General features: G+C 36.5%; 1 protein-coding gene across 1 annotated transcript in view; it reads right to left on the reverse strand.

Annotated features, from left to right (window-relative positions):
• Positions 1-443: 443 nt before the first annotated feature.
• LOC132556272 (potassium voltage-gated channel protein Shab-like) overlaps positions 444-27,041 on the reverse strand; it is a 224,527-nt gene continuing 197,929 nt past the window's right edge. The window contains exons 5-8 of the mRNA XM_060220664.1: positions 23,716-24,774; positions 16,142-16,823; positions 7,868-8,693; positions 444-7,433 (exon numbers count right to left, since the gene is read on the reverse strand). Of these exons, the coding sequence (XP_060076647.1) occupies positions 7,873-8,693; positions 16,142-16,823; positions 23,716-24,774 (2,562 nt within the window). The 3' untranslated portion in view covers positions 444-7,433; positions 7,868-7,872. The remainder of the gene's footprint in view (positions 7,434-7,867; positions 8,694-16,141; positions 16,824-23,715; positions 24,775-27,041) is intronic.

A 27,041-nucleotide genomic window follows, 5' to 3' on the forward strand; every position in this document is an offset into this window, starting at 1 on the left:
GTGTGTACGTGTGTTGATATAAAGTGATATAAAGTGACGTGTGTTCGAGGTTCTTTAGTACGACTGATGGGTTTGTAGTGTGATATAAAGTGACGTGTGTTCGAGGTTCTTTAGTACGACGTTTTCTTGAATACGACGGATTGGTTTTTAGTGTGATAGGACCTTGGGTATGTGTGATACCCATTAGTATGCCTCTTGATTTCGTTGTGTGATATGAAGTTAGATGTGTGCGATGTTCGGTAGTATACAGGTTCTCATAGAAGGTTTTGTTGAGAAAGCAGAATATTACCCTTCTGGATTCTACGGTCTTATTCGCCTTGTACTTTCTCAAGTTTTCTGGTTTTCTGTTGTTCATCACGTTTTAATATATATACACATACCCCCCCCCCCCCCCCCAAAAAAAAAAAAAAAAAAAAAAGAGAAAAAATCACACATACAAACAATAACATTTAATCAAACTGGATTAAAACCTTTATTTTAAACAATGCATATGAAATAGTGAAACTTTTTAAATGAAACAAATTTCAATAAACTGACAAGCAATTTTGTTAAGCTAGGTAACAAGATTCTCACTATATATACATAAACTTAAGTAAGCTCCTCACGGAATCATCTAGTCAGATTTCACGTCCACTACATACTCCATGATAAATGGAAGGTATGCCACACTGAACGCTGGGACGTTCTTAAAGGTTTGCATACGGGTATTTTACATGTGAAAATTTGTACATATATATAATACACACGGCCATGATATAGGTAATGCAATGTTGTAAGTATGAAGGATTGATCAAATAGATATATATTCTCAATGGTTCATCATTGTAACATGGCACACACTCAGTTAAGGAAAATTACTATCTACGCATGTCAATTAATTTTATGACTACTAATCAGCACACGACATCTGTCCGTAATACTTTAGAACCTACAGATGAAAATTTCGTATCCATGGTTACTGTTGTATGTATTTATCTTTATCCTAGTACAGGTAACATGATTATTATATAAATGTGAAATTTGTACGTGTCTATGTTTTACTAGGGTATTTATATGAATGATATTCACTGTTGTTAAAATAAACGGTTCTTTTCAGCTACTCTATGAAAACAGTAAAAAGAAGCCAAACGTAAAAATGGTAACGCCTTTCATCCTAATTCTATATGGTTTTGATGACTAAAAAATTAACACGTATCAAAACAAACCGATTTCTCTATAACAGGCTCTCAACTTTGTAAATAAGACTTTCTCACCTCTACACCACACAAACAAAATATTTCGTGTCGCTGTAACATTAAGAGATAAATCCCCACGATTCGATTTTCCGTATTGCCTGAAGTCGTCTACCCATTTAACTCCATAACGTCCTGAGGTCAAACCGGTAAATGTAGGTCTCCAATCTATAACTAAATAGAACCCAGTCTCCCTTACATTATATTCACTCGATAAATAGTTATGACAAACGTCCATTTCTAAGATCATTGATTCATAAACATACATGTAACCTGTAAGAGGGCTTCATTCCGTCGTTAACCAAAAGTTGGTTTCTTCTTCTAACAACAAAACACACCTCTGTATAATGGTAGCAAGTTCTAACTAAACACTTTCAACTACTAAGTTACGCTAGAGTTCTATAAATGGAATTTGACGTCATTATGTGCGGCCATTCAACTGCCTAAATGGCGAAAACGAGTTATAACCGGCAAATTTTAACTTAATTTTAAACATCTTACATGTGCAAAATGCACATATACCGGCAATATCTTAATTATATAAATTTGGCAATTTATAATTCTACTTTCTGGATTCAATTCCTTACATGTGTTTATGTCTTTGAATTAAACTTAACACAATTTTATGTGGAGAGGTGGTGTGTGTGGGGATCAGTACTAGAGGCCCCGACATCTATCTTATCTCAACATGTATAGATGTGTGTGGGGATCAGTACTAGAGGCCCCGACATCTATCTTACCTCAACATGTATAGGTGTGTGTGGGGATCAGTACTAGAGGCCCCGACATCTATCTTACCTCAACATGTATAGGTGTGTGTGGGGATCAGTACCAGAGGCCCCGACATCTATCTTATCTCAACATGTATAGGTGTGTGCGAGATCAGTACTAGAGGCCCCGACATCTATCTTATCTCAACATGTATAGGTGTGTGTGGGGATCAGTACTAGAGGCCCCGACATCTATCTCCTATTAATATGTATAGGTGTGTGTGAGATCAGTACTAGAGGCCCCGACATCTATCTTATCTCTACATGTATAGGTGTGTGTGGGGATCAGTACTAGAGGCCCCGACATCTATCTTATCTCTACATGTATAGGTGTGTGTGGGGATCAGTACTAGAGGCCCCGACATCTATCTTATCTCAATATGTATAGATGTTTGGGGATCAGTACTAGAGGCCCCGACATCTATCTTATCTCAACATGTATAGTTGTGGTGGATCAGTACTAGAGGCCCCGACATCTATCTTATCTCAACATGTATAGGTGTGTGCGAGATCAGTACTAGAGGTCCCGACATCTATCTTATCTCAACATGTATATGTGTGTGTGGGCATCAGTACTAGAGGCCCCGACATCCATCTTATCTCAACATGTATAGGTGTGTGGGGATCAGTACTAGAGGCCCCGACAACTATCTTATCTCAACATGTATAGGTGTGTGGGGATCAGTACTAGAGGCCCCGACAACTATCTTATCTCAACATGTATAGTTGTGTGGGGATCAGTACTAGAGGCCCCGACATCTATCTTATCTCAACATGTATAGGTGTGTGGGGATCAGTACTAGAGGCCCCGACATCCATCTTATCTCAACATGTATAGGTGTGTGGGGATCAGTACTAGAGGCCCCGACATCTATCTTATCTCAACATGTACAGGTGTGTGTGAGATCAGTACTAGAGGCCCCGATATCTATCTTACCTCAACATGTATAGGTGTGTGTGGGATAAGTACTAGAGGCCCCGACATCCTTCTTATCACAACATGTATAGGTGTGTGTGGGGATCAGTACTAGAGGTCCCGACATCTATCTTATCTCAACATGTATAGGTGTGTGTGGGCATCAGTACTAGAGGCCCCGACATCCATCTTATCTCAACATGTATATTTGTGTGGGGATCAGTACTAGAGGCCCCGACAACTATCTTATCTCAACATGTATAGTTGTGTGGGGATCAGTACTAGAGGCCCCGATATCTATCTTATCTCAACATGTATAGGTGTGTGGGGATCAGTACTAGAGGTCCCGACATCCATCTTATCTCAACAGGTATAGGTGTGTGTGGGCATCAGTACTAGAGGCCCCGACATCCATCTTATCTCAACATGTATAGGTGTGTGGGGATCAGTACTAGAGGCCCCGATATCTATTTTATCTCAACATGTATAGTTGTGTGGGGATCAGTACTAGAGGCCCCGACAACTATCTTATCTCAACATGTATAGTTGTGTGGGGATCAGTACTAGAGGCCCCGATATCCATCTTATCTCAACATGTATAGGTGTGTGGGGATCAGTACTAGAGGTCCCGACATCTATCTTATCTCAACATGTATAGGTGTGTGGGGATCAGTACTAGAGGCCACGACATCTATCTTATCTCAACATGTATAGGTGTGTGGGCATCAGTACTAGAGGCCCCGACATCTACCTTATCTCAACATGTACAGGTGTGTGTGAGATCAGTACTAGAGGCCCCGATATCTATCTTATCTCAACATGTACAGGTGTGTGTGAGATCAGTACTAGAGGCCCCGATATCTATCTTACCTCAACATATATAGGTGTATAGGAACAGTACTTCTTATTTTCTCTGATGTAAAACTCGCTTGATATCATAACTTGCACGTGAAAAATACAACTTATATATATATATATATATTTATATATACAATGTATGAAACATCACGTGTTGTCAGCATGTAAGCAGTAATATATATATATATATAAGTGATACATATATTACGTGTATCTATAAATCTCGAGATATCAACATACAAACCTTACATATATGACGTCAGTTTCCATTAGCGAGTCGCAGTCGACAAAAGTGACGTCACAATGTAATCTGCGAAAGTGTTACCTCAGAAATCACGTGATAAAAGTATGCATTTACTAGAAACATATCTGTATGTATTACACAGCATCCCGTGATGTTAACATGCAGATAATATCTACGTTTGTACGTGGTTTTGTATCGTCCTATTATGTGATCACATACATGATATAGATTTATGGTGGCAAGACACAAATATTCAACGTTATGTCTTTTATGTTCGTTAATATTTGCATACAAAACGATCCCGGATTTCATGACACAAAAACTTTGTAAAAAGAAGTGGAATTGATCACAATTATCAGCCAAAATATTAAAATACGTACTCCATGTCATATCAGGCAGATCATTATTTTCTCGATTAAGTATTTATTACATCAGGCATTTAATTCAAATTAGCTTTCCTGGTAACGAACATCTACAGCTCCCTGTGATAAGGTAAGCCCTCCTTATCACTAACAGCTCCCTGTGATAAGGTAAGCCCTCCTTATCACGAACAGCTCCCTGTGATAAGGTAAGCCCTCCTTATCACGAACAGCTCCCTGTGATAAGGTAAGCCCTCCTTATCACGAACAGCTCCCTGTGATAAGGTAAGCCCTCCTTATCACGAACAGCTCCCTGTGATAAGGTAAGCCCTCCTTATCACTAACAGCTCCCTGTGATAAGGTAAGCCCTCCTTATCATGAACAGCTCCCTGTGATAAGGTAAGCCCTCCTTATCATGAACAGCTCCCTGTGATAAGGTAAGCCCTCCTTATCACTAACAGCTCCCTGTGATAAGGTAAGCCCTCCTTATCACGAACAGCTCCCTGTGATAAGGTAAGCCCTCCTTATCACTAACAGCTCCCTGTGATAAGGTAAGCCCTCCTTATCACTAACAGCTCCCTGTGATAAGGTAAGCCCTCCTTATCACTAACAGCTCCCTGTGATAAGGTAAGCCCTCCTTATCATGACGAACAGCTCCCTGTGATAAGGTAAGCCCTCCTTATCACGAACAGCTCCCTGTGATAAGGTAAACCCTCCTTATCACGAACAGCTCCCTGTGATAAGGTAAGCCCTCCTCATCATGAACAACAGCTCCCTGTGATAAGGTAAGCCCTCCTTATCACTAACAGCTCCCTGTGATAAGGTAAGCCCTCCTTATCACGAACAGCTCCCTGTGATAAGGTAAGCCCTCCTTATCATGAACAGCTCCCTGTGATAAGGTAAGCCCTCCTTATCATGAACAGCTCCCTGTGATAAGGTAAGCCCTCCTTATCACGAACAGCTCCCTGTGATAAGGTAAACCCTCCCTATCACGAACAGCTCCCTGTGATAAGGTAAGTCCTACTTATCATGAACAGCCACCTGTGATAAGGTAAGCCCTTATCACGAACATCTATTAGATTATCTGTGTCATAGCCTCTCGTCGGTATTGAATTACTGATTAGTTCGACGGTGAGAAATAGAAGAACCTGTTTCTCCCTCCAATGACAGCAGTGAACAACACGTAAATAGCGACGTAGTAGTTTGTAGTATACCTTATCACAATTCTATCACAGAAATGTTGGGGTGTAGCTGTCATTGGTACAGCCATATATAAAATATTTACACAACTTTAACTCAAACAACACACTCTGCATATACCGGTGAAAATAAATAAACTTTCATACATGATTAACATTCATTCCAGTTTTGTTTTACTTATAGACGACCTATCTACATCTACCTGTGTATCAGTTATATAGAAGTTACATAGTTATATAGATTTGATACAGAATATCTATATAATAACTATACAATTTTGTGTTTTATTGACAAACTTTAATACAGTATGAACAGTTACCCTGCAACAGAAAATCCATACAAAATAATCAACTTCAATATTTTTAATAAAAAGACAAAAAGTTCTATAACCTTAATTTCTTTGGACAAAATAATGATATGTTACACTAGACGTAAAATAGGAAATTTGGAATAGATACATAAATAAGAATAAATATATCAATCTATTTCATGACTGAAATTTTGATTGAACAATGAACAACCAAGTTTGATGTTCCATGATAGCGGTGTTTCAGAATGGTTAGTGGCAGTGATAGGCATACTGAATATGTCTGAAAATAACAGTCGAGGCAAGAGTTCGGTGTTCACCAACAATTCTATAGGGGTTAACAACGAACACCAGATTCATGTGCATAAAATCCAACTGGTTACAGCAGACTTACAGCTGTAGTGTATATAATACTACATATTCAACTGGTTACAGCAGACTTACAGCTGTAGTGTATATAATACTATATATACAACTGGTTACAGCAGACTTACAGCTGTAGTGTATATAATACTATATATACAACTGGTTACAGCAGACTTACAGCTGTAGTGTATATAGTACTACATATTCAACTGGTTTACAGCAGACTTACAGCTGTAGTGTATATAGTATTATATATACAACTGGTTACAGCAGACTTACAGCTGTAGTGTATATAGTACTATATATACAACTGGTTACAGCAGACTTACAGCTGTAGTGTATATAATACTATATATACAACTGGTTACAGCAGACTTACAGCTGTAGTGTATATAATACTATATATACAACTGGTTACAGCAGACTTACAGCTGTAGTGTATATAATACTATATATACAACTGGTTACAGCTGTAGTGTATATAATACTATATATACAACTGGTTACAGCAGACTTACAGCTGTAGTGTATATAATACTATATATACAACTGGTTACAACTGTAGTGTATATAATACTATATATACAACTGGTTACAGCAGACTTACAGCTGTAGTGTATATAATACTTTATACAACTGGACAGAGAAGGCTGCTGTAATGTATATAAAACTAGTATAGAACAGTTGATGATGTAAACAGAATTATAACCATCACTAGTGAAAAATATTGTAACGAAGAAAACACACTTTCATATCACAGGGATAACAATGAGGAGTAACCATAGTAACACGTGTCAGAATCAGAGGATGGTCCAGAACACAGCACTCATGTACGTTTCCAGGTAGCCCGCCGAACAAGAATAAACTAACGAACGAATAATATTCACAACTGTTGATGGAAATAAGTATTGAGCACAATGACGTCAGTGGCAAATGGACGTCAGAATTAATAATCAGTATCTATATATGCTATAAGATACGCACTAACAATTGATTTTTTATAACTTAGTCACGTGATGTGTCTGTCACCTATGCTTCAAAACATCACCACGTGTGGTCACATCTGCATTGTTTTTGACAGTATCACGCACGTTCGTTTTAATTACAATAAATGGAAGCCATATCATATATGTTCCGAATAACAAGCCAATGTTAATCAGCAGGGTCACTGTAGCGTTGACCTGAAAATACAAATTGATACGCCTTTAATATAATCAAGGTAATCAGGTTATACACAAACATACATATTTTCCGGCTTCAACAAAACAAAACCATAAAATAAAAAAAAAAGTATTGTTAATTAAAAAATAACAATGAATGTTAGACAAACATTGTATCAAAATAAGTGGATCGTTTAATTTTAAAAGGACATGTTCAGTAAATGTCGTTTGCAAGACAAAAAATAATCAATGCATGTCATTATAGATAAAATTAATAAAAAAAAATGTGTGTGTGTGTGTGTGTGTGTGTGTGTGTGTGTGTGTGTGTGTGTGTGTGTGTGTGTGTGTGTGTGTGTGTGTGTGTGTGTGTGTGTGTGTGTGTGTGTGTGTTGGGTGGGTGTGGGTGTGTGTGTGTGTGGGGGGGTGTGAGTGTGTGAATGGATGGATGTAAATACCTGTCTCATCCGCTGGCCTCGGGTGAGGTGTAAGGATCCGATATCCCATCTGATGATTGTCGAGTGTTTACGTTGTTCATTAAAGAGTCTATTTGCATACCTTTCTGTTCATCCTTCTCTGACCCGTCGTCATTACCATATTCATGATAGAACTGATCATTTCCGCTTTTCATGTCAAACAAATCAGAATAGTGAAGGGGAGACAACCGCAGCAGATTCGGAGACGAAAGACTAGCATCTGATTGTGATCGACCTATAGAATTCGAGCTCAGTAAACTTTCCTCGATGTCGAAGTTATCAGAAGGGCTTGTATCGTTTTGCCATGGGACATTCTGACACTGACTTTGCTTCCAAATATTCATTTTATTAGGGGTTCCTACACTATCACTGAAGTCAATGTCTTCTTCAATTCGGTCGTGCATATCCGCAAAACTCAAGTCATCGAAATTGTCTTGTGGTGAGTATACTGGAGGATGTATCTGCGGGAGCACACACTCTGATGACGTATACACACGATTTGGAGGTAGATTTTCGTCACTATACACACCCCGAGACATCACGCCTGTATCACGTGTATTCGGGATGTATCCCTGATACACATCATGTCTTAAACAGGATATATCATCAAACGCGTGCCTCCCACTAGGAGTAAGATCCTGATCACGTGCATGGGGCGATAATAGATTTTCTGTGTCTTCTGCATCATTGATGTCTTTTTTCAAAATAGATTTCTTCTTTGAAGGAGGAGGATCTACAAGAGAGGGGCTGGAGTGGGCTGTGACTTTTCGTAAACCGCATGGAGATATGACGGGGGTGACGAAGCCCTCTGTGGAAAGATGTACAAGGCAAGTCAATATGATGCACAAACAAGCATACGTACAAGGTATATAAAGTTTATATCTTAATGCCACAGTAGCCGATTACGTCGACAAATGGCCGCAGTATAACCTAGAAATGGTCATACTATCGATTATTTTCTTTCCGGTAAGATAAGAATTTATTCTGTTGCAATATCGACAATTCTTACGAATTTTGATTTGTCAGTTGTTTAGGATATCGGTCTCATTGTACTTATAAAACTACAGAGCTTTTAGCAAAGTTTGAAAACAGATCTTCCTCAAGTAACTGAACAAATTGCTATTGTGACACTGGCAGTGTATTTCTTGCCTTTTTGACACAGATTTTAAATTCCAAAACCTCTTACACGTATGTCGAGTCTGCAACGTCCATGATATGAACGTTGAAAGTTTATTTACGATAACTAAACATTACTTAAGCAACAAGCTGTACTACACAAATGTAGTTTTCACGATACCAAATCGGAACCTAAAACACTTGAACAACAGAATAGTTACAACGCTGGGACAAAATCAACAAAAAAGGCAACGTTAAGGATAGTGCAACAATGGTGTGACCAGAATGGTAAGCGGAAGTAGAAGAGAGTGCCGGGAAGCATCACGTGACGCTAAGCTTCCTTCATGCTTGTGATAGCTGATAATGGAAGGGTGGCTTAAGCAATGATAATTAAGTACTTACGGTTTTAACCAATCAGATTACAGACATAGTTACGTTTAATTAGAACAGTCTGATTGACTGTTTAGATAAAAAGTTCTTAAAGCATCTGACATTGAAATTAGCAGGGAATGAACTGAAGCAAAGGGCTACATATAGTTTCTTCCTTAGTGATACCTCAGAGACGACGAGGTTCACAAAAAATATTTATCTCAAATAGCATCACTTTCATCATAACTGAAATAAGTGCAATATCGTAATTAAAATAATAAAAAAAACAAATATAACAATTAATAAGAAACAATTAAAACTAATATAATCCACGTGATTTTACTGGAGTAAAATATAGGAAACATTAAGAAGATTTTTCCATGATAGTGCAATGCCAAGTTAATACTAACCTGCAAATGATATATGAAACACAATGACAATGGTTATTCCTCTTACTTTGCTTTAGAAAATTCTCGGAAATTGAAAGAATGGAAACTTTGTCTGTGTAAGTGTAGGTTGTTCGGTTCGATAATTACAAGTGACGTAATAACGTAATTTCATTTTTTAAAATTCTGTTTGGAGAATCTGACAATTTCACTAAGTAGCACTATGCAAATACGATAATACTGTTCTACAGAGATATTGGTAAGATTTGTCTAAAGAGTAGTGTGGTGTTTTTTAAAAAAAAACTAGATTAGTAACAAGCATGCCTTCTTGTGATGTGACTAACGATAAGATAGCTATTTAGATATATCATTTCATTTCATAATTCAATAAATAACAGATATTGGGGGCGTATCAAACAGAGCGCAGAGGAGACTACAAATGCGTAGGTCAAAGGTCAAAGTTCTGAGGTCACACCAATGTTATACTAAACCTGAACTCTGCCAGCTTAACGGTCGTTTCCGCATTCAGTTGAGAAGAAATTTTTCATCTGGAAAAATGTCAATGTTCAAAAATATTCATTAGTCAATACACATACTATTTAGGTTAGCATATCAGCTAGACTAAAATTCAGTTAGACGATGTCAAGTGAAACGTAAAAATACACAGGTAAGAAGCATTTTACATATTTATCTTCCGTTTTGAAGCAGCTTACATAATAATTCCCGGAAATATCCAGATGTTCTATTACCGTTCCAATTCAAAAAGAGTGTGTTCGCTAAAGTCAATACTCATTAGATCTTGAATTTCATCATACAATATACAGCTGTGATCTTCTCAAACTAACGTAATGGTTTTTGTTTTCTTTATCTCTGACGCCATTAACACATATTTACAGACAACCTTCATCAACAATCGCATACTTAATTCTTCAGTCATATCAACTAAAATATGATTATACTGAGGATGAAATTTCCTTAATTATTCAACTTGTTTTAATCATTAATAAAAATACTGAGAATGAAATATCCTTAATTATTATATTTGTTTAAATCACCAATAAAAAATACCGAGGATGGAGTATCCTTAATTATTATATTTGTTTAAATCACCAATAAAAAATACCGAGGATGGAGTATCCTTAATTATTATTCTTGCAGATGGTGGGATATCTCTACTTCTATGAATCGTTTTAATCTCCCTACGATACTACAGATGGTGGGATATCTCTACTTCTGTGTATCGTTTTAACCTCCCTACAATACTACAGATGGTGGGATATCTCTACTTCTGTGTATCGTTTTAACCTCCCTACAATACTACAGATGTTGAGGTATCTATACTTCTGTGTACCGTTTTAACCTCCCTACAATACTACAGATGGTGGGATATCTCTACTTCTGTGTATCGTTTTAACCTCCCTACGATACTACAGATGGTGGGATATCTCTACTTCTGTGTATCGTTTTAACTTCCCTACAATACTACAGATGGTGGGATATCTCTACTTCTGCGTATCGTTTTAACCTCCCTACGATACTATAGATGGTGGTATATTTCTACTTCTGTGTATCGTTTTAACTTCCCTACAATACTACAGATGGTGGGATATCTCTACTTCTGTGTATCGTTTTAACCTCCCTACGATACTATAGATGGTGGTATATTTCTACTTCTGTGTATCGTTTTAACCTCCCTACAATACTATAGAAGGTGGGATATCTCTACTTCTGTGTATCGTTTTAACCTCCCTACAATACTACAGATGGTGGGATATCTCTACTTCTGTGTATCGTTTTAACCTCCCTACAATACTACAGATGGTGGGATATCTCTACTTCTGTGTATCGTTTTAACCTCCCTACAATACTACAGATGGTGGGATATCTCTACTTCTGTGTATCGTTTTAACCTCCCTACAATACTACAGATGTTCAGGTATCTATACTTCTGTGTACCGTTTTAACCTCCCTACAATACTACAGATGGTGGGATATCTCTACTTCTGTGTATCGTTTTAACTTCCCTACAATACTACAGATGGTGGGATATCTCTACTTCTGTGTATCGTTTTAACCTCCCTACGATACTATAGATGGTGGTATATTTCTACTTCTGTGTATCGTTTTAACCTCCCTACAATACTACTGAAGGTGGGATATCTCTACTTCTGTGTATCGTTTTAACCTCCGTACAATACTACAGATGTCGGGATGTCTCTACTTCTGTGTATCGTTTTAACCTCCCTACAATACTACTGAAGGTGGGATATCTCTACTTCTGTGTATCGTTTTAACCTCCATACAATACTACAGATGTCGGGATGTCTCTACTTCTGTGTATCGTTTTAACCTCCCTACAATACTACAAATGGTGGGTAAATCTACTTCTGTGTATCGTTTTAACCTCCCTACGATACTACAGATGGTGGGATATCTCTACTTCTGTGTATCGTTTTAACCTCCGTACAATACTACAGATGTCGGGATGTCTCTACTTCTGTGTATCGTTTTAACCTCCCTACAATACTACTGAAGGTGGGATATCTCTACTTCTGTGTATCGTTTTAACCTCCATACAATACTACAGATGTCGGGATGTCTCTACTTCTGTGTATCGTTTTAACCTCCCTACAATACTACAGATGCTGAGGTATCTATACTTCTGTGTACCGTTTTAACCTCCCTACAATACTACAGATGGTGGGATATCTCTACTTCTGTGTATCGTTTTAACTTCCCTACAATACTACAGATGGTGGGATATCTCTACTTCTGCGTATCGTTTTAACCTCCCTACGATACTATAGATGGTGGTATATTTCTACTTCTGTGTATCGTTTTAACCTCCCTACAATACTACTGAAGGTGGGATATCTCTACTTCTGTGTATCGTTTTAACCTCCGTACAATACTACAGATGTCGGGATGTCTCTACTTCTGTGTATCGTTTTAACCTCCCTACAATACTACTGAAGGTGGGATATCTCTACTTCTGTGTATCGTTTTAACCTCCATACAATACTACAGATGTCGGGATGTCTCTACTTCTGTGTATCGTTTTAACCTCCCTACAATACTACAAATGGTGGGTAAATCTACTTCTGTGTATCGTTTTAACCTCCCTACGATACTACAGATGGTGGGATATCTCTACTTCTGTGTATCGTTTTAACCTCCCTACGATACTACAGATGGTGGGATATCTCTACTTCTGTATATCGTTTTCACCTCCCTACGATACTAAAGATGGTGGGATATCTCTACTTCTGTGTATCGTTTTCACCTCCATACGATACTAAAGATGGTGGGATATCTCTACTTCTGTGTATCGTTTTAAACTCCCTACAATACTACAGATGGTGGGATATCTCTACCTCTGTGTATCGTTTTAACCTCCCTACGATACTACAGATGTGGGATATCTCTACTTCTGTGTATCGTTTTAACCTCCCTACAATACTACAGAAGGTGGGATATCTCTACTTCTGTGTATCGTTTTAACCTCCCTACAATACTACAGATGGTGGGATATCTCTATTTCTGTGTATCGGTATAACCTCCCTACAATACTATAGATGGTGGGATATCTGTACTTCTGTGTATCGTTTTAACCTCCCTACAATACTACTGAAGGTGGGATATCTCTACTTCTGTGTATCGTTTTAACCTCCCTACAATACTACAGATGGTGGGATATCTCTACTACTGTGTATCGTTTTAACCTCCCTACAATACTACAGATGGTAGGATATCTTTACTTCTGTGTATCGTTTTAACCTCCCTACAATACTACTGAAGATGGGATATCTCTACTTCTGCGTATCGTTTTAACCTCCCTATAATACTACAGATGGTGGGATATCTCTACTTCTTTGTATCGTTTTAACCTCCCTACAATACTACTGATGGTGGGATATCTCTACTTCTGTGAATCATTTTAAACACCATACGATACTACGGATGGTGGGATATCTCTACTTCTGTGTATCGTTTTAACCTCCCTACAATACTACAGATGGTGGGTAAATCTACTTCTGTGTATCGTTTTAACCTCCCTACAATACTACAGATGGGGGGATATCTCTTCTTTTTGTATCATTTTAACCTCCCTACAATACTACAGATGGTGGGATATCTCTACTTCTGTGTATCGTTTTAAGCTCCCTACAATACTAGAGAAAGTGGGAAATCTCTACTTTTGTGTATTATTTTAACCTCCCTACAATACTACAGACGGTGGGATATCTCTACTTCTGTGTATCGTTTTAACTTCCCTAAAATACTACTGAAGGTGGGATGTCTCTACTTCTGTTGATTGTTTTAACTTCCCTACAATACTACAGATGGTGGGATATCTTTACTTCTGTGTATCGTTTTAACCTCCCTACAATACTACTGAAGGTGGTATATTTCTACTTCTGTGTATCGTTTTAACCTCCCTAAAATACTACTGAAGGTGGGATATCTCTATTTCTGGGTATCGTTTTAACCTCGCTACAATACTACAGAAGGTGGGATATCACTATTTCTGTGTATCGTTTTATCCTCCCTACAATACTACAAATGGTGGGATATCGCTTCTTCTGTGTATGGTTTAAACTCCCTACAATACTACAGATGGTGGGTAACTCTACTTCTGTGTATCGTTTTAAACTCCCTACGATACTACAGATGGTGGGATATCTCTACTTCTGTGTATCGTTTTAACCTCCCTACAATACTACTGAAGGTGGGATATCTCTACTTCTGTGTATCGTTTTAACCTCCCTAAAATACTACAGAAGGTGGGATATCTCTATTTCTGGGTATCGTTTTAACCTCGCTACAATACTACAGAAGGTGGGATATCACTATTTCTGTGTATCGTTTTATCCTCCCTACAATACTACAAATGGTGGGATATCTCTTCTTCTGTGTATGGTTTAAACTCCCTACAATACTACAGATGGTGGGTAACTCTACTTCTGTGTATCGTTTTAACCTCCCTACGATACTACAGATGGTGGGATATCTCTACTTCTGTGTATCATTTTAACCTCCCTACAATAGTACAGACGGTGGGATATTACTACTTCTGTGTATCGTTTTAACCTCTCTACAATACTACAGATGATGGTGTCACCATAATAAATATGATGTGTAAAATGATACAGTTGTAATCCTGAATAACAACGACTTTATTAACCTTCACCAGTTGAACCATCATATCAGGAAGTTGACACATTATCTACCAAAGTATATATACAACTGACGGTGGGAGTATTCTTAACTATTATATCTGTACTAATAATCACGTCATGAAACAAACCATCAGATTTTATCAGACGGTATGTTTTCCTATTTATCATATCTTTATCAACCACCATACGACAAAGATTGTTAAAAATACTTAAATACATATATGGTCTTTTATGTTCCTAAAATAATGTTAGCCACAATGGACGGTCAACTTGATAAATGAAAAAAACTATACTTTAACTCTACTTTTATCCACCATTATATAACGATACAGATCGTGTATGGTTTAAATGGTTTATGATGTATAAAGCAACTTAATAATCGAGAGAAAAAAATGTTATTTTTTACAACAATTTCATGCCGACATAGTGTACTGAAAATGCTATTCGTTACAATTAAGATAACCTGTCGCATTACTTTAATAAAAAAGCTATTAAACATTTTCTCACTACAAAGAAAATAATAAAATCCCGTATGAAATACCAAAAGTAAAGCACCATGCAATAAAATATATGCAAGAAATATTTCTATAAAAATTTAAACAATTAACCTGCACAAACAAAATACCGAGGTATTATTTGGTACATCATAGGAGATAATGACAAACAGCAAACCAGGCAACCTGCACCACTTCAAAAAAAGCAGTCCTGTTTGTCAGTAGACACGCCATTCCAATGATACAGTGCATTAGTCTAGGAAAAAATTCAATCCGATATGAAGATGCAAATAAATACAGTAAGTGTTAGAAGAAATGCTTCCTCTAAGGCAAGCACAGTACTGAAATGGAAACGTTTGGACGAAGGGCTTCCCAGAGCAGCACAATTTTACCACCGGTATATCAACCTTGTTAAAATAGGTCACGGATGTGGCGGCATAAATATGTCATTGATTTAATTACATCATTTGCATGATGATAATCTAATGATTTCCATGTTGCGTATTATATTTGTGTAATTCTAGGCAACCTATGAATACGACTAAATACCGTGACAGAAGAGTGGAGGAAGTTACAGCAATCTTCAAGAATATGAATCCTACATACAATATTCTATATTTCATTCTAAAAATCGAATTCTGAGAGTTGTGAAGAAGTGTTTTTCCGAATGAAGATATGATTTCCGTTTCACTTATTTGCTTGAGATTATACCTGATTGCGGGTTAGCGATGAGGTGATAGTTGGCTAGTTTCCGTCCAGTAGATGGGCTGGAATGTAGTCTTGTTGCCAAGGAAACTGCTTTTCGGAATTTTGCACTTTTTGACTTTGTAGAACCGTCCACATGAAGATTATCAAAAGACATGTATGATCTTTCTTTGATATCACTAAACTGTGGGTGTCGCTCACTCGACTCGGATTTGTGTCTTTTTAGGCTGGCTCGATGTTGCCGTTGTGGTTCAATATTCCGGCGCATGGCGAATCCGTCATCCACTTCCGGCTGTAAGACATGTTGGGGAGAATTGACTCTTTGCCAAGTGGTAGTAAATCTCCCATCTAATTTTTGAATGATTTGACCAGAAGGTTTATCGTTTAAGACTTTATCAGAAAGTAAGGAAATATCATCAGGGGTGGATAACCCCGTTAGATCATTCATATCCGAAGAAGTACAACATGCACAGACTTCCGGCGAGGACTTCTGCGGATTGACGTGAAGGTTGGAGTAGACCGGAACCGGAACTCCCCTACCGCAAGGACTCATAGGTGGATGGGTCATGCAACTATTATAAGTGTCTGTGCTTGTATTGCTGCTCTGTCGAACAAGCGTTTTCATCTCTATTGTGCACCGAGCACGTGCAGAAGTACATTCAGCGGTGGGTTGATATTCAAATTTGCCCTGAAGCAGGGAAAGCAGAGATTAGTGGATAAATGGCAACAAAAGTTAGTTTTTAACCAGTTCTTGATGTACTTTTTGCAAAAGAAGTAAACATCTATATATTTTGCTGGTGTCAGGAATTTTATCTTCTTTTAAAATGATATCAAGTTCAGAGCTCTTCACGTGTTCACTTCTTAATTCAATCTTTACCATCAAATAGTTATAGGAATTTTAAAGCCAATGTGTTTTAATCTGTGAAAGAGAAAATTTCTTAAGAATTTGCGTAAAAGAATTTATTACAGCTTCTTTTCTTTTTTAAAATTGATCTTCCTCGTTGAACAAAATGAACACCATGGAAAACGGTTAGATCGTTTTACAGTTGCACCATGACAAACAAAATTGCTGCCGCTTCAGTTACGACATAAGGAAATAACATCAAACGCTGGTTAATCACCAATGAATGCCACTTTCAGCTGCGTGGAAGCAAACACTCTAAACAGTCTGAGCATGCCCTGTCTGAACACAAGTGCCAAGAAACAAAGACTATCGCTAAAGAACGTATTGTACATGTAACGTTCTTAAATCAAAAGACTAAAGTACAAAGTAGATACAATACTTGACAAGTGCTTTTAAAATAATCTCTCGAATTTAGCAGCAAGAAGGATAGTTATAAAGAGAACGATGCTTTAAAATTCAATATTGATATATCTAATACAAAACAATGTATCACTGACTGACTTTTTAAGTAAGATTGGTACTTAATTAACCTGTTATAACTGATAATATTTCAAAAAAGCACTCTGTACGTTGTATCTGGATGGTGAGATATGAAAACAAGAAAGAAAACAGGCCTTTTTTAAAGCAATAAAAACCACGTCAACGTTTACTGAATGTGTTTACAACGGTAACAGGATGTCTAGTTAATAAAAAAAAAACTGACATAAACAAACAGGGATTTTGTGCGGCAGGCTGCCTAGTTAAACTATAATGGACTGTCAAGAAACAAACATATTAATTATGTAATACAGATAGCCTATATGTAAGGTGGTTAGAAGTAAAAGCCTTTGCTTTGTTAAATACATGACCATAGATATGCCAGAAATATTGGAACAACTTGTGACAAATCAACAAAGTTCAAAAATAGACTTCTAGTCATCCTGTCCAAGATAAGTAAACATCAATGCACATAGACCCAATTGTATATTCAAGAACCCACTGCGGCCAGCTGTGGACTTGTTACACAAGTTTAATTTGTCTATACCAGATATCCTGCAGGGAAAATGAGAACTACACGGTATCAACTCGAACCACTGCGATTCATTGCTTTTGATTGTAAAGGACGAAAAATTACTATCACACAATGTGTTCTGTCTGCCCAAAATCTCATGAACGAAGTTGTGAACATGCATTGACGATTTTGAGGTAGACAGTTTGGTAAAGATTCAAGAAAATAAATTGAAGTTCCCGCATCTATCAGCAGGACTACATCACGTCTTTGTCATCCCAATGTTAACGGGATAACTGTAGCAGTAAGATCTAGCCACTATACCAGCTAGATGTCCAGGCTATGGAAACAATATGTTGATGGCGAGGTGTTCAATCTGGGAGAATTCAGAGAGGGATCTGACCATACATTATAATATCTAAACATACTGTACTAAACAGAAGAAGTGATAAGCTGCGACAACAGACTGAAATCGTAACTACGTAACATGCTTTCAACAAATGTGTAAACCTGCAGCATAACGAAGCCAGGAAAAGGGTAACAGACGCATTGATGCACCACAGTAATATTTCTACACATTGATATACCACAGTATTATTTCTACACATTGATACACCACAGTATTATTTCTACATATTGATACACCACAGTATTATTTCTACACAATGATACACCACAGTATTATTTCTACACAATGATATACCACAATATTATTTCTACACAATGATACACCACAGTATTATTTCTACACAGTGATACACCACAGTATTATTTCTACACAATGATACACCACAGTATTATTTCTACACAATGATACACCACAGTATTATTTCTACACAATGATATACCACAATATTATTTCTACATATTGATATACCACCGTATTATTTCTTCACATTGATATACCACAGTATTATTTCTTTACATTGATAAACCACAGTATTATTTCTTCACATTGATAAACCACAGTATTATTTCTTCACATTGATACACCACAGTATTATTTCTACATATTGATATACCACAGTATTATTTCTTCACACTGATACACCACAGTATCATTTCTACACATTGATACACTACAGTATTATTTCTACACATTGATACACCACAGTATTATTTCTTCACATTGATACACCACAGTATTATTTCTACATATTGATATACCACAGTATTATTTCTACACATTGATACACCACAGTATTATTTCTACATATTGATATACCACAGTATTATTTCTTCACATTGATACACCACAATATCATTTCTACACATTGATACACCACAGTATTATTTCTACACATTGATACACCACAGTATTATTTCTACATATTGATACACCACAGTATTATTTCTTCACATTGATACACCACAGTATTATTTCTACATATTGATATACCACAGTATTATTTCTTCACATTGATACACCACAGTGTTATTTCTACATATTGATATACCACAGTATTATTTCTACACATTGATACACCACAGTATTATTTCTACATATTGATACACCACAGTATTATTTCTTCACATTGATATACCACAGTATTATTTCTACATATTGATATAGTACAGTATTATTTCTACACATTGATACACCACAGTATCATTTCTACACATTGATATACCACAATATTATTTCTTCACATTGATATACCACAATATTATTTCTACACATTGATACACTACAGTTATATATTCAAACGTTCATATATCATTTTAATGATTCAAATGATTGATAAAATCAATAACATTTATATAATAATTCATCCTCCCTTAGTCATGAACCAAATTCTTCCTCAATTTCTCAGATCAGAATTATTACTCAGCACTTTCATCCCTTTCTTATTGTTCCTAATCTCGTTCCTCTAGATTCTGCTCCTTGTTCTACTAATCAGTAAGATGCTACCCTGCACACGTTTATGTCTAAAAACTGCATTAAACTATATATGGCTTTTAAACATACATTTAGCCACCAAACTAACACACTTCTTACTCACTTTCCCAAACTGCATGTGATGTTGTAGTCATCTGTGGGACAACTTGCCATTGAAGAGAATATCGAATCGTCATATATGTAGATATATTCTTTTCGTATCGGATTTACCATATCATTTCGATCTACAAACAACATTCTGTACTCGTATATACGATGGAAAATGGTCACAGTTGTCTGCAGATTCATTTGAAGGGAGATTATCAGGTATTTGATAAGGTCATTTTTGTTGTAAAACTCGATATAAACTACGTATTAAAATGTACGATTAAGACGAAATCTAGCATAAATATCCTTAAATATGTGCGTGTAAAGTCGCGAATTCAATCAATATGAAAACCGTGTGATGTTTGAAAACCGTGGTGTAACAAAGTTTAGCAACATTACTGTACTATATCAATGTGTAGAAATAATACTGTGGTGTATCAATGTGTAGAAATAATACTGTACTATATCAATGTGTAGAAATAATACTGTGTGTATCAATGTGTAGAAATAATACTGTACTATATCAATGTGTAGAAATAATACTGTGGTGTATCAATGTGTAGAAATAATACTGTGGTGTATCAATATGTAGAAATAATACTGTACTATATCAATGTGTAGAAATAATACTGTGGTGTATCAATGTGTAGAAATAATACTGTACTATATCAATGTGTAGAAATAATACTGTGGTGTATCAATGTGTAGAAATAATACTGTACTATATCAATGTGTAGAAATAATACTGTGGTGTATCAATGTGTAGAAATAATACTGTAGTGTATCAATGTGTAGAAATAATACTGTAGTGTATCAATATGCAGAAATAATACTGTGGTATATCATTGTGTAGAAATAATACTGTGGTATATCATTGTGTAGAAATAATACTGTGGTGTATCAATATGTAGAAATAATACTGTGGTATATGAATATGTAGAAATAATACTGTGGTGTATCAATGTGTAGAAATAATACTGTGGTGTATCATTGTGTAGAAATAATACTGTGGTATATCATTGTATAGAAATAATACTGTGGTATATCATTGTGTAGAAATAATACTGTGGTGTATCAATATGTAGAAATAATACTGTCTTATATGAATATGTAGAAATAATACTGTGGTGTATCAATGTGTAGAAATAATACTGTGGTGTATCATTGTGTAGAAATAATACTGTGGTATATCATTGTGTAGAAATAATACTGTGGTATATCATTGTGTAGAAATAATACTGTGGTGTATCAATATGTAGAAATAATACTGTGGTATATCAATATGTAGAAATAATACTGTGGTGTATCAATGTGTAGAAATAATACTGTGGTGTATCATTGTGTAGAAATAATACTGTGGTATATCATTGTGTAGAAATAATACTGTGGTATATCATTGTGTAGAAATAATACTGTGGTGTATCAATATGTAGAAATAATACTGTGGTATATAAATGTGTAGAAATAATACTGTGGTATATAAATGTGTAGAAATAATACTGTGGTGTATCATTGTGTAGAAATAATACTGTGGTGTATCAATGTGTAGAAATAATACTGTGGTGTATCAATGTGTAGAAATAATACTGTGGTATATAAATGTGTAGAAATAATACTGTGGTATATCATTGTGTAGAAATAATACTGTGGTATATCAATATGTAGAAATAATACTGTGGTATATAAATGTGAAGAAATAATACTGTGGTATATCAATGTGTAGAAATAATACTGTGGTGTATCAATATGTAGAAATAATACTATGGTGTATCAATGTGTAGAAATAATACTGTGGTATATCAATGTGTAGAAATAATACTGTGGTATATCAATGTGTAGAAATAATACTGTGGTATATCAATGTGTAGAAATTGGTGTATCAATATGTAGAAATAATACTGTGGTATATGAATATGTAGAAATAATACTGTGGTATATCAATGTGTAGAAATAATACTGTGGTATATCATTGTGTAGAAATAATACTGTGGTGTATCAATATGTAGAAATAATACTGTGGTGTATCAATGTGTGAAAATATTACTACGGTTTTTCGGTGTAGAGAAATCTGACTGTGTTTCTACAGGGTTTACATCACAGCACAAAAACAGACATGAGGTGAACGTCATTCTTAACAATTTATGTATCTTTAAATACACAAACATCTTAACAAACATTTACTACCTAGTTTGTCAACATAAACAACTTGATAAGTAACACCTCGAATTAAATGCATAATAAAGTTTAACTGTATTGGCAGATGAAAGGTTGGGGAATACTCGATATTTTTGACAATTTTAACAAGTTGAATAATTGACAACACAAACTTGTCGAGACATGGACAATTTTTAAAGATTCAGTTTAACTTTATAAGTCATGGACGTCTATGCCATAAAACTCAAAATGAATAACTGAATCTTGATCAGTTAAATTATGTCTTGAACAATATCTCTAACGAACAATAAATCGTGCCGAAATGAAAATTCGATCAGAGGAACATGAAGGCGGGTATACAAACTATCCATGCAACATGTAAAGCAATTTTAGGGCTGTCCATTGTCATTAAGCTTAGAACTCTGAACACACGAACAGCATAGCATAGCCTCAACTTACAAGACTACAATAGAAACAAAACACGAAAACATTTGCCAAGGTAGAGGAAACGATTAGAGTGGTTGATTAATATTGTTACAATCCCATACCACAAGGTGATACAGCAAACACAGAACGCAAGAACATATTTTATGATTTTATACCCCTACGGATGTTTGGTTCGACTGTTGATGTCATAATATTTGCACACATGCGCAGTTGAGTAATTTTGTATCTTTCAACATGCACTGAAATTTCCTCAGTAATGATTCTTTGTAAATAAACGTTGTCATTAGTTTAAATTACAACAATAAGGTAATCGACTTCGCGGCTAAACGACTGAACGAGACGATGGTATGTGTAATGGATTCTTTAGAGTCCAAGAAACTCATTGATCAAGTCACAACAGATGATGAAACCTTTTTAAACGTCTATAAATAAAGATCAGAAAGTTGTGCAGTTCCTCAAGTATTTAATCCAGGCCCACGTTATTGAATCAATTCCCAGTCACGAAGACGTTTGGTCGCTAAGGAATACCTCCACGGCACAAACAGCCTGTTATCTCTACCTAACGACGATTCTAACCTTTTACAGCAGAGGAAAAGGGGCACTGATAATTGTTCTTTCGCATGTCGGCGCACTCATGTAAAGACTAAATTTCTTTTAACTCACACATTTTCAAATACAGTCTTGAATATTTTATTGATAATTTCATACCTAATCACTTTAAAGACCCCGGGATTAGATTTAATCACGTGGTATCAAAACAAAAACAGGACATGCTAGAAACGAAATCAAATCAAATGCATTGTCTATTAATGACGAGTTTCAAGAACCTATTCTAATTCAAATATAGCACGATATGAAGTGCTATAGTTTAATCTGCCCAGCACAACCTATCAACTTTTCAACCTCCAATTTAAAACGGTGTTTTATTAACGTTGATAGCCTAAATCATATATTATCAATACATCATTGTTAAAAATCCATATCAAAACAGGTCATTGTTTCTCTAAAATGAGCTTCTTACCAAAAGCAAGCACTCCATGTCCATGCAAAATTAAACATGTTATAAAGACTTTTAAAAAACAAAAAAGAACACCACTTACCTGTTGACTGGAATTAAGAGCTGGTTGTGATGACGTCATTCTCCCGATGGAGTCATCGTCGTTGAGGAGTTTAGCATTACTGGGATTGGATAAACCTGGAAGACTGGTAGAATCACTGTGTTCCGTCTCATTTGAGGATTTACACTCCTCCAAAGTCTTACTGACGCAGGGAGGGGGACTAGTGCCTTTACTATCCTCACTGTCACAACTGTCCCCCGTACGTCTGTTGTTTGTCACGCTAACCTCCAACATGTCAACACTCCGGGCGAATGCATCACGGAGGTTGACAGAATGGAATGATACTATACTGCCGGTCCTCTTGGCCCTTTCTAGAGCATCTCGTCGCTTCAACGCTTTTTCGCGTCGCATCTGATCTTTATAAAACTCAGCAAAATTGTTCACTATAATGGGGATTGGGAGCGCAATAACTAGCACGCCACATATACAACACACACTGCCTACTATCTTCCCCGGCACCGTGGTGGGGAATATGTCACCATACCCGACAGTCGTCATAGTAATAGCTGCCCACCAAAACGTTTCTGGTATGCTAATAAATTTTGTTTTTTCTACGTCTTTCTCCGCAAAATATGCCAAACTTGAAAACAATAATATAGAAATAGCTAAAAACATAAGTAAAAGGCCCAGCTCTTTATAACTTCTTTGTAGTGTGTAGCCTAAAGACTGCAGTCCGGTAGAGTGCCTCGCTAACTTCAAAATTCTTAGGATTCTCATTATTCTGAATATTTGCACCACTCTGCGAACGTTTTGAAACTGCTCGGTTGTGTGCCTGTTCGTTTCCGTCAAACCCAAACTGATAAAATATGGCATAATTGCTAGCAAGTCAATAATGTTTAACGGTCCTTTGAAAAATTTCCATTTGTTTGGTGACGCCCAAAATCTTGCAAGGTACTCAAGAGAAAACCACCCTATACACACGGCTTCGATCAAAGCTAACTTTTCGTTGTCGCCATTGGCCTCCTGGAAACTGGGTATAGTGTTTAAAGTAAGGGCGATAGTGGACAGCACGATGAACAGGATAGATACTATGGCCACGACCTGAAAATGGTTGTAAAAACATCAACACCTTGAAATCTAACAGAACGACGGAAAAATAACTTCAGAACATTCAATAAGATGCGATTAATGTATTAATTAAGTTTGCAGCTTATTGAATTAATGGTACTGAACCATTTTCAAGTTGTTCCACTAGAATAAAAGGTAATTATTTCCACAACAGTGCACGTTTCGGTTAGTCATGTGATGGTTTTCCTTGTTTTGCTTCCAGTAACTAACGAAGAGCTGCAGTGTTAGTGATAGTACAGTTACGTCGCCTCTACAATGCAATGTATTACAAGCAGGACACCAGAGACAGACAGATAGGGCGGACGGTCAGAGACAGACAGATAGGGCGGACGGTCAGAGACAGCAGGTATAGTGGATTTAGTCAGGAGCTAAAGAGGGAAAATGCTAGAGACAAGACGAGGGCGTTTGTGTTGTATACGCAGAACTACCATGTTTGGTTATACTAGTTGTCGTGCTAACAATTCCGAGTATAGCGACAGTAAAGAGTTAGAGGCTGAAATGCTGAAAGTACAGATAATCACAAATATACAACAATAGAAAAGTCAATGTCCTGGAAATACCACACAAAAAAACACTTCCAGGGTCCCCAGTTAGACACAAAGACACTTACAGTGGCACCAGTTAGACACTGGTAACATACAGAAACACAAAGACACTTACAGTGGTCCCAGTTAGACACTGGTAACACAGAAACACAAAGACACTTACAGTGGCCACAGTTAGACACTGATAACACAAAAAAACCAGACATTGACAGTGGCCCCAGTTAGACACTGGTAACATACAGAAACACAAAGACACTTACAGTGGTCCCAGTTAGACACTGGTAACACAGAAACACACAGACACTTACAGTGGTCCAGTTAGACACTGGTAACACAGAAACACACAGACACTTACAGTGGCCACAGTTAGACACTGATAACACAAAAAAACAGACATTGACAGTGGCACCAGTTATACACTGGTAACATACAGAAACACAAAGACACTTACAGTGGCCCCAGTTAGACACTGGTAACACACAGAGACACAAAGACACTTCCAGAGGCCCAAGTTAGACACTGGTAACACACGTAAAGACAAAGACACTTACAGTGGCACCAGTTAGACACTGGTAACACACATAAACACAAAGACACTAACAATGGCCCCCGTTGGACACTGGTTGCACACAGAAACACAAAGACATTTACAGTGGCGCCAGTTAGACACTGGTTACACACAGAAACACAAAGACATTTACAGTGGCACCAGTTAGACACTGGTAACACACGGAAACGCAAAGACATTTCCAGTACCACGAAGTAAGACACTGGTAAAACATAGAAAAGAAGACGCGAACACATATGATGTACTCCCAGCTCGCTCACAAAGACATTGGTAACACACATAAACACAAAAGTGTCACCATAATAGTTTTTTAAAAGTTATAATAATCTACTGCTACACAACTTGCCTTGTCCAAATACTTTCATAATTTCACGAAATCGTCTACGTATCCCCCTATACATTATTAACTGAAAACAATATGAGAGGGATGTCAACGAATTTATACAAAAAAGCTGTAAATGATATTCATCTCACACCCAAGTATATATCTGGAGTGAAATTATTTACCTAAATGTCCTAAATAAACTTTCTTAAACTTTTGCCTTTTCACCTTTCAAGACAGGATATTTACTTTACCAAACATTCTAAAATTTCATGATTTTTCAGAAGGCTTATTGTGAATCCGATCTCTTTTTATAACTTTTAGAAACATTTTTAAGTAGTTGAGCGACTATACTTAAAAAGCATGCTAAGAAAGTAAAAAACCATGCAGTTGATGATATATTGATTTACAACTGTCTTAGATATTCAGAGGTTCTATTACCAGTCACTATCGAAAAAAATTGTTCCAACATGTTCATTCATCCGTCTTATATCCTAATCAATGGACCGTAAAATTCAAGAACCATGTATATGAAGCCGTATTTAACGATATATTTAATTAATAAACTGTCCGCTGAACAATCCTTTTCAATGCCTCGAACTTCTATATTTCTAATTCAAACAACTAAATATTCTAGAAAGCAAAACAGTATGGAGTATAAAATGTATGTTTGGTCCAATAAAGAAACACTTAGTGTTAAGTTGTATATAATTTTGGTGGACGAGCCGGAATATGGATACATGCCAGGACCAGAGTATAGACACATGCAAGGGAATGTGAGGGAGACATGCTAGAAAAAGTGATA

The sequence above is a fragment of the Ylistrum balloti genome, unplaced genomic scaffold (genome assembly GCF_031769215.1).
Source record: "Ylistrum balloti isolate Yb309-2 unplaced genomic scaffold, AGI_CSIRO_Ybal_v1 Utg369650, whole genome shotgun sequence".
NCBI classification, from domain to species: domain Eukaryota; kingdom Metazoa; phylum Mollusca; class Bivalvia; order Pectinida; family Pectinidae; genus Ylistrum; species Ylistrum balloti.